This window comes from Sinocyclocheilus grahami, unplaced genomic scaffold (assembly GCF_001515645.1).
Source record: "Sinocyclocheilus grahami isolate Dianchi unplaced genomic scaffold, SAMN03320097.WGS_v1.1 scaffold1.1, whole genome shotgun sequence".
NCBI classification, from domain to species: Eukaryota; Metazoa; Chordata; class Actinopteri; order Cypriniformes; family Cyprinidae; genus Sinocyclocheilus; species Sinocyclocheilus grahami.
Window position 1 is genome coordinate 1,779,253 of NW_015505180.1, and position 9,647 is coordinate 1,788,899.

Below are 9,647 nucleotides of genomic sequence, written 5' to 3' on the forward strand. Positions count from 1 at the left end.
ATTTTGGAAGTGAAAAGAAAAAAAAAAAAAAAAAAAAAAATCATCAATTACTACTGTACATGAAGACATTGGCGAAAATCATGTTGATTTTACAATTTATTTATTTCGACTTGTAGTTATTCAAGCTATTCTTCTAGGCTCTAGTCTATGCTCTTCAGAACTTACCTCCTCTTCCTCATCGTCTCCGGCATCTAAAATCAACAAAAGAAGGGATCATTTATTGGCTTATCCATCTTTTATCCCTTAAAGACTTCATGGCTTGACTTCTATGGTTTAATTCCGGTGTTGATATTTCCTACTTAAGCAAGAAGTTGTGGTAGGAAATATTGAATGGTCTGAGCTAACCCATTTAGAGCTTAAGAGCAAACAGCATTGTTTCAGCAATTATCCCAAGTAACTGGCCTGTAGGCATGCGTTCCTGGTCCTTACCTCCATTGACTGACTGGTCGCACACCTCATAGATCTTATAAGGCTGGACAGGGGTGTCCTTAGTCCCATCATAGTGGAGTCCGAACTCTCGGCTTTTGTTTAGGGCACAGCGGAGGTTGGCCTTCCATTTTGCTGGATCTGGCTCATCAACTCCTTCCTGATACTTGCCTGTTTCGAGAGCCCAAGCCTGCAGAGCAAAAGGAGTAAGGGACTGGAGGAATGCTTGTGGGAAATATGTAGACACATGACTTGTCCCTTTCTTTTTTAAATAGACAATGAGCTTTAGTTATGTCACAGTCTATTTCAAGTATCATCTGGAGGGTGAGACATTCCTATTCTAGTATTTGATTGGACAAAAATAAGTCGTCAGGATAAGTCGTCGATATTTTTGATGCATTTTTCTGAAAATGAAAAACTCAATTTTAAAGCATACATCTGCTAAATGTGAAGTCTGTTAATGTACACTTGCTTAAAAATGCCTCAAAGGAGTTCTAAAACTAATTTTGAATCCGCAAGGTCTTTAACCTCATGGTTCTATGCTTTTCTTGACTTCCTCTTAAAATATTGCCACAGTTAAGTCAAGAGGAATTGAAACTCCATTTTTAGTTCTCCAAAGTTGGTTGCAAAAGTACTAAAAAGATGAACCTTAAACACATCACTAGATCTTGTAAATACAGACATGCAATGGCTCAGTTTACTGCAAAAATACTGATTTTAAAAGAGCATGTGAGGACAGTGGTTTGCTTTCCAATCATTTTCTGTTATTTGAATACATAAATACTGAAGAGTGAAACTACTAGGCATTTCAGTACCCCCAAAAATTCCCATTAGTGCTAACTTTAGAACAGAATAAGTACAGAGTGAAAAATAGACAGGAGGCTTAGGTTGATGTTGAATTTAAGATATTATATAAGGAAATACCACTTCAATATTTACAAAACATTTTACAAAAACAGCATGGGTGATTCAAATACCATATTACTCACCTTAAATACAGTGTTCTCCTCCTCCAGGGTAGGCATATGGCGGGTGGCATGTCTCCATGGGATCCGGAACAGTCTGCGCTCTTGATTGAGCCAGTGCAGTCCGGGGTATTTCCCACTATTAATCTGGCAGGGTGAGAAATGTTTACTTTAGGCATGTAGAACAAGCTTAGGACGTCCAGATTTCAAATGAATTTCCTCTACTAGTTTTGCTTCCATTTTAGATGCTGATATCTGGAGGTGCTGCATGGATGAAAGCAAGACGGCAACTGGACACTGATATTTTTCTGTTTGAAGATCGAAGTATTGATGAAGAGGTAAAGATCAATTCAAGGGTTTAAAACAGGGTTTGACACATCTCCAGTGTGCTTTTATGCATTTCTTAGAAGGTTCGGAAATAAATCTGACAAGGTTATACTACTGAAGTCAGATAAGATTAAAACTATTCTGTACTGTAGTCAAGTTTTGTCATTGTTTACTCATCTTTATATAAACTCACTTTCTTCTGTTACATTGAATGTATACAGTGACCAGAGGCTATTCAAGCTCCATTAATGAGAGAGAGAGGAAAAAAAGGCAATTGGACAATAGAAAATTGACTTTATTTTTTTTTTAAAGTGTAGCGACATAAATCACAACTCACACAGCAGTCACTTTCAAACCAAGCAGCTTTCTGTTGGTCAACACAGCAAATTCAAGTGACCAACTTGAACCCGTCGAAAAATCTATGTTGGAAAATCTTTAGTCCTCATGCAACATTCCCAATTGGGTGGTTTCCTGTTGAAATCACTGGATTTCACCCACAAAAATTCTGCAATGGTAGATGTACAACTTTAAAGTAACTTAAAAATATCATAAAAGTAGTCTATCCAACCTTTGTGCTATATTCCAATTATTCTGATGGTCATCTGAGGTAAAGACTGAAATTCAAGTCGTTATTCGAGGAAGAACTTCCTATCTGATGAAGCACTCAGTATCATTTGCATATGCACATATTTAAAAAAATGCTGTGTCATGGTTTGGTTCGTCATCCTGATGTGAGAAGTTATTCGCGGAAGAACTTCCTATCTGATGAAGCACTCAGTATCATTTGCATATGCACATATTTAAAAAATGCTGTGTCATGGTTTGGTTCGTCATCCTGATGTGAGAATCAATGCATGTGGCATAATCAAGGTCATAAAACTGCTTTTATGGTGCTTTTTGATCATTTATTCAGCTCGACAGCACATGGTCATCATTCACTTTCACTTGGAACGTCATGAGGGCGAGTAAAATTTCAATCGTGGGTGAATGATCTCTTTAAATGTCGATTGTTTTTAGTCTTTTCTTTAGAAAAGTTCTTTGAAATTACAATGTGCATAGTAAATCACAATTCACCTGTGCCAGCAGCCATGGCTTCAAACGGATCCTCCGTGCTTGACCACTCATGGTGCTGGAAAAGGAAGTAGTAATGGTGAACACTGTTCTTTTGGTCAGCTGTTATCATAATGGGGCAAAAAAGAGGAATAGTTACATTGTTGACAGACAATGTTAGTCTGGAGGTTGGCAACTATCAGAGAGGAACATAATTAAAAGCTGTATCTGCAAAGTCTAGCCAAAGAGAGGCTGGAAAAAAAACAAACATTAAAAGTATCACGCCACACAATTGAATAAATCTAAAACACAAAAGCAGCACAATGACAAATGTGACGAGATGTGAGCCTTCAGGCCTCTGCCAAGTCCTTAAATAGCTGCTATCAAAGCAGGTGCTCATGGAAAAATAGAAAGCATGTGGGTATTCAGTTTAAAAAGCTTAGTAGCACTGAGGTCATGTTACCTCTGTAAATAAATGACAACATGACGGAGCACAATGACGGCCAAGCGCGAATGCCACCATTAGCGCTGTCTGCACTAAAAAGACATTTTAAAGTTGTTTTCATGACGGCTGTGACTTATACAGAAACGAAAAATAGGCTGTGAAACTTTCAAGGTCACTTCTTCTGATTAAACGTTAGTCAAGAGACTTTGTGTAAGTTTTTCAATGAGTTTTAAACAGGGGTCCCCAAACTCGGTCCTGGAGGGCTGGTGTCCTGCAGTGTTTAGCTCCAACTTGCCTCAACACACCTGCCTGGAAGTTTCAAGTATACCTAGTAAGACCGTGATTAGCTGGTTCAGGTGTGTTTGATTAGGGTTGGAGCTAAACTCTGCAAGACACTGGCCCTCCAGGACCGAGTTTGGTGGCCCTTGGTTTTAAATGCCATCTTGATATTGCACTCCCATAAAGGAAGTTCTAAATACTACTAAATTCATTATGAATCAACAAGAGGAACAATATTAACCAAATGCTAAAGTGTTTTTGATTTGGTTTTACGATGGAGAAGTAGGTGGGGTACCTAAATAACGATTACGTTTGGTGTTCTCTTATTTAGTTCCTTTAACCAAGTTATCTTTAGGTAACAAACTCAGTTCATCACTTTCCAAACATATGCATATGATATTGTTAATAGTGAAGGGTTGGCATTGTGCATGTGTGAAGGTCCCCAGAAAAGCTATTTTTATTTTTGTTTCACCCATTAAAAATGGTTACGTAGAGTCATATAAATTATGTTTTGAGAAACTTCTGGAAAAACAGGACTTTTATTTATTTATTTTATCCATTTCATCCATTTTATTTATTTGATGCATTATTGGTATATAGGATTTACTGAACATTGAAGTTAAATTAAGGTAAAAAGTTAAAAACAAATAAGATAATTCTATTATATAATGTCGACAGTTAGTTATTTGTTAGAATTCTGACATTAAGCACCCAATTCCTCTTCAGATATTTAAATATAAAATAATAATTTTCATTATTAAATTCTTTATAATATATATATAATTGATTTTATTTCAAATTTACTTAAATAGTTGTTTTTAGATTTTAGTATTGAGGTCAAATGTATGCAAAAAATGAACTTTTTTAAAAACATTGGTTTCAAAATACAAAGAATTGAGGGTTGCATTGTTAGATAGACAAATTTTTTAAAATGTAGTAACATGCAAATACACATAAACATTGCCTGTTACTCAAGAAGCCACAATGTAGCCAAAACGCCCGTTTAATTCCCACCTGTCCGTAAATAACACGCGCCTAAAGCTTCCGAAGTCAAGTTAATACGACATAACCCTCAAGATTTCACGCTCCGAGACTGCTGCAAAGGGTTTAGCGAATTTAAAATCACTCACCTGCACTGAAAAGTGAGAAGTGTCCAAACGGTGACTCGGGCTCGGTTCAGCGTCTACCTGACGGCGCATATAGACCAGGTGAGGTTTAGATCTGCGTCGGTACGTCCTTTCAGCTCCAGCAGATCAAACGGCCGAGGACCGACTGACCACGGCTGTCCAGGAGCACTCGCTCATATCCATGTTGTTGTTTTTTACAGGCATGAGACGACAGAAGACGTATTTGCAGAAGTTGAACAGGTACCACCCTTCCGGATGACAGGGGCTAATTTAAACGGAAGTGGTGTGTGTTTCATTTTTTATACATGCACTGTGACCCATCTACGCTGTCTGTGTTACTGTTGAACACTAACCCTAACCCACTTAAGAAAATGTCAGTGCATTTTATTAGACTAAATAAGGCAGTTAAAGCCTATTTTTATTGGTTAGATTGTACTGTTTTGATTGTGAAATTTGATGGTCTGTATCACATTTGGGGGGAAAATTAATTTTCTGAACCATAAGCATTCTTCAAATATCCTATTTGACATAAATACAGGAGGCAACCATATTTAGTATCCATAGAGTTATTTAGACGTTTATTTATTCACTAGAATTCTGTCACTTTTGGTATTTGTAGCTGTACACCATGTGTTAGACTAGCATTACCGTATGAGACTAGTATACTTTGTTTTGTTATCAAGACTGAACAGCTTTGTTATTATTATTATTATTATTATTTTGCATTCAGTTTTATGGCTTAATGTAATTTTAAAAAATATTTTATTTTAAATAGTTTATTTAAAGACTGTTTAAAATGAACACAAAGTGAAAAAGTTATTAATAATGTCATTACATAATGCGGCGTCAATTCCAAAGTTGCGCAACGACGTCGTGCGTGACCTGCCGGGGTTTCCAGGGCAACGTGACTTGTTTTAGAACTACGGCGCGGAGACGGAACTATTCGGTCGATTTATTGCATTCGATAATTATAATTTTTTTAAAAAAGGGCTTGCTTTTGATGTTCAAATGATCGTACGCAATAGCCTAGGTAAAAACAGTGTTTTTAAATTCTCTGCACTTTATTTTTAAAGTTTACTCTGTGTACTGTTGTGACATAAATCAGGTCACATTCACTAAAGTGTGGTGATGTTGATTTGCACCAGGTTTCAACTTGAAAAGACTGTCGCATCCTATTAGGACTTTATTTTTTGCACCTTAAATGTTGCTGAATGAATGCAAAAAACATTTTTTTTAATTATTATTTGGCTTGAGTAGGCTTTTAAGGCACAGCTGATTTAATTAAATAGCTTAATACATAAGACTGCAAGACATTTCTGTATTGCATAGTCTTAAACATCATTGTTATGAGAATGACTGGGGAAATAACAAGCACACACAGGTTCCTGAGGACCTCCAAATGCTGCCACATGGACCTCAGTGTTAACAGGATGACAGGTTAGTGCTTTGTTTTTTTTTACCAAGCTAGATAATTCACTCTTGAAGTTTTGACATAAATATTATATTGCTGATTTATAAATTCATTCTCAGACAGATCTAAGGAGGTGAGATCAGAGTCTTCAGCTTATAAGAAGGGTAAAAGCACTCCAACCTCTTTGACACAGTTGTGCAAACAGCTGGAGGAGAGAATCACTCGGAAATCACAGCGTTACCCCATCCACCATGAAGACTGTCAGTCTCTGGTCAGTCTCAGACAGATGCTTTAAATAAATATTTCAAACATCGTCTGAAGCCTTTTGTACAATAACACAGATCAAGTGTTTTATTACATTAGATTGGATTCTCCTAATCCGCAAAAAGAAATGCCTAGGTGTTCTCATGTTGTTTTTTGATCTATAGAAGATAAATACACAATTAGAAGGTCAAAATGATACTGTATAACATTTTTGCATTTGAGCGTTACATGGTCCTTCAGAAATCATTCTAATATGCTGATTAATAATAATTAATAATAAGAATTATTATTATTATATTTTTCTTAGTCTTATTTAAATATTCTTCTATTCTTGTGTCGTATATGTATGCATGTATGTATGTATATACCGAAAGCTCCTGAAAAACCACAACAAATTCCTTGTGTGTTTGCGCACACTTGGTGAATAAAGCTCATTCTGATCCTGATTTGATGCTCAAGAAATATTTCTTATTAATATCAATGTTGAAAACAGTTGTGCTGCTTAATTTTTTTGTGGAAACTTTAAAAAGAACAGCATTTATTTTGACATTTCAATTTATTAGAAAAAATATATATGTATATACATACTACAGCTACATATATATATATATATTCAAAAACATGAATATATGTATATATATAAAGCCAAATCAAACATTTTGAGTTGTACAGTATATGTTTTTGCAGTCAATAGCAAACTTAAAATACTCTCAGAAGTATGAATTGATTTCTGAATGAGTTTACATGATATATGCCTTTTCTTTTTGCTTTTGACATTCAGACTGCAGTGTTGATCTCTGAGCTGGGTCTGATCTGGCAGGACCTGAAAACCCCGCCTGTGGACACCACACTCACCCAGGAAGAGAAAGTGCAGCTGCACTGCCAGACATTCAGTGAGGTGCTGCACATCTGTGAGCAGCTATTTCTGCACTCCCTGCAACTGACGGAGACTCTACGGAGGCGAGGTGTCTTCAGCGACCATGTCAACCACAGCAGGGTGGCAGCTCAGCTCGCTATTGACTGCACCAGTCTGTGAGTGTGATTCTTTTGACCTAGATTGCATTGACATAAACAGCCTTTGATCACACAATATGGTGATATATAGCATGATATTACTTATTCACAGCAGATTGTGACTATTTCTGTTTACAGCTTGAATGTCCGATCCATAAGATGCAGGATTGTCACAGGAATCAAGAATGCACGGAGGGTCAGACAAAGTGCTGTTACACACGCACTACATATGCGCTCTCATAACAATGAGAGGTCCATGACGGCCACACCATGGGAAAAAGCTGTGGAGGATGACCTCAAGGAGGTGTGTTTGTGTGTGGGCATGTTGTAAAGAGAGCCAGTGAGGTTATATTAATGAATTTCTGTGTGTCCAGATTCAGGAGAAAATTGGAGAGCTGGATCTGCAACGTGTGTATGACCTCCTGCCCTGTAACATGGAGCCAATTACCTACAAGACAGACACACATTGTACGGCAAGATACACAGATAGTTTACCCAAAAGTGAAAATTCTGTCATTGTATACTCACCCTCATGTTGTTTCAAACCTGTATGGAACACAAAAGAAGATATATATATATATATATATAAAAAAAGTTTCAGTGTTGTTTTTTCCTTACAGTGAAAGTCAGTCAGGTGCAGAGTTGCTTTGGACCCCATTAACTTTCATTGTACGGAAAACCAGTGCTGGGTAATTACTTACCAATTGTAGTCATTACTGAATACAAATTTACATCATAATAATTGTAGTTAGTAACATAATATATTACATTGAACCTTTTAGGTATTATAATCGGACTAGTTTTTGATTAACTTTAGATTATTTGTGACCTAACTTGTTTATCATATTGATTTGAGTAGAATAATCTTCTTTGATAATCTTTTATATAAATACAATATAAAGAAATAAAGAAAAAATACAATACAAAAATACTAAATAAAGAAATGTATTTTATTCTTTGTTAGCAACAGCGTGAAGTGCATTAAACTTTGCATTAAAATATTTTATTTGTACTGTATATGCTGTGTGGAATTTTGTATATATTAAGTAATCATGTAATCAATAAAAAAGTAACTAGTCTGTTTATTAGTATTTTAAAACATAATATAATCTAATTACAAATATTTAGCTTTTGGAATCTGATTACATAATCCATATTACATATGATGAGGTACTACCCAGAAATGTGGAAAACAGTAGCAATATTTTTTTTAAATATCTTTTTTTTTGTGTTTCACAGAAGAAAGAAAGTCATACAGGTTTGGATTGACATGAGGGTCAGTAAATGACAGAATATATTTTTTTTGGGTGAACTATCCCTTTAAAGTGATGGGTTATAATTCAGGATGTGACATCAGGACACTTTAATTTGTGCATGTGCCCAGGTTCTAAAACCAGTATGTCTAATATACTGAAACAAGAGCTGGATCAGAGTCCCCGTCAAAACCCGTTGGTCAGAATAAAGGTGAGTTTTTGATCAATTCCAATGCACAAATTCCATATTGCAAGTTTTCAAACATTTACATGTAGGCATTATATCATCCTTAATGATTTCTCCTTCTGCCCTCTCAGGGATGCCATTCCATGCCTGACCTACAGAGGGAGACACTGCTGGAGGAGCTGGAGATAACGCTGCTTGAGCGGCCTCCAACCCCATTAGTCCCACTGTCCACAGATCCTCCCTCCAGTCTGGAGAAGCACACCAGTCCCGGGGAGGATCTGAAGAGGTTGGGCTGTTACAAAGTACCCTTACAACATACCAATTACAGTGTCTATGTGCAAGAGTAATAGGAACTGAAACTCATTTGTGTATTTAGATTATTACAGGAGAGTGAATACGAGGATGACGGTAACTGTGAGACAGATCTGTGCTCGCTTATAGAATCCCTGACCTGCTATAGTTCCAGCAGATTCCAAAGGCTCAAGCTAAAACTACAGGTACAGGAATAAACTCACTGCAGACAGAATTATGTGCAAGACCTATGATGCCTGGAAATCAAACTTTAAAGATGGGTGTTTCTTATTAGAAAATGATGGAGGAAGATGAGGAAATGAAGAAGCACAAAGTTCTTGTGAAGAAACCTCTGCACCCACAAGGAGATGTGGTCAGTGTGGGGTTTTCTCCTCAAATCATCATGTGCACAGCAGTGGCCCGAGTGTCCGATAGAGTTCTCCCAGAGGCCATCAAAGTCAGCATGTACCCACCAGTCTACAATGAGCTCACTAAAGAGGTGGTACTCTGATGTCAACAGTGATATTTTAGTGTTATTTATATACTGTTATAGTATTGATAAATATTTTGAATTAGCTTATATATATCTATTTTTACATATATATATA

General features: G+C 36.5%; 2 protein-coding genes across 2 annotated transcripts in view; one reads left to right on the forward strand and one right to left on the reverse strand.

Annotated features, from left to right (window-relative positions):
- Window positions 1-4,826, reverse strand: part of LOC107577905 (interferon regulatory factor 6-like) — a 15,447-nt gene extending 10,621 nt beyond the window's left edge. Inside the window, exons 1-5 of the mRNA XM_016264234.1 lie at window positions 4,623-4,826; window positions 2,793-2,891; window positions 1,416-1,538; window positions 430-616; window positions 166-191 (exon numbers count right to left, since the gene is read on the reverse strand). Coding sequence (XP_016119720.1) covers window positions 166-191; window positions 430-616; window positions 1,416-1,538; window positions 2,793-2,891; window positions 4,623-4,691 — 504 coding nt within the window. The 5' untranslated portion in view covers window positions 4,692-4,826. The remainder of the gene's footprint in view (window positions 1-165; window positions 192-429; window positions 617-1,415; window positions 1,539-2,792; window positions 2,892-4,622) is intronic.
- Window positions 4,827-5,766: 940 nt separating this feature from the next.
- On the forward strand, window positions 5,767-9,550 carry LOC107591366 (coiled-coil domain-containing protein 87-like). Its single transcript, XM_016280552.1, has 9 exons — window positions 5,767-6,056; window positions 6,150-6,301; window positions 7,076-7,326; window positions 7,447-7,612; window positions 7,683-7,776; window positions 8,693-8,772; window positions 8,880-9,034; window positions 9,125-9,245; window positions 9,335-9,550. The coding sequence occupies exons 1-9, from the start codon at window positions 5,966-5,968 to the stop codon at window positions 9,548-9,550; spliced, it is 1,326 nt and encodes a 441-aa protein (XP_016136038.1). The 5' UTR covers window positions 5,767-5,965.
- The last annotated feature ends 97 nt before the right edge of the window (window positions 9,551-9,647 follow it).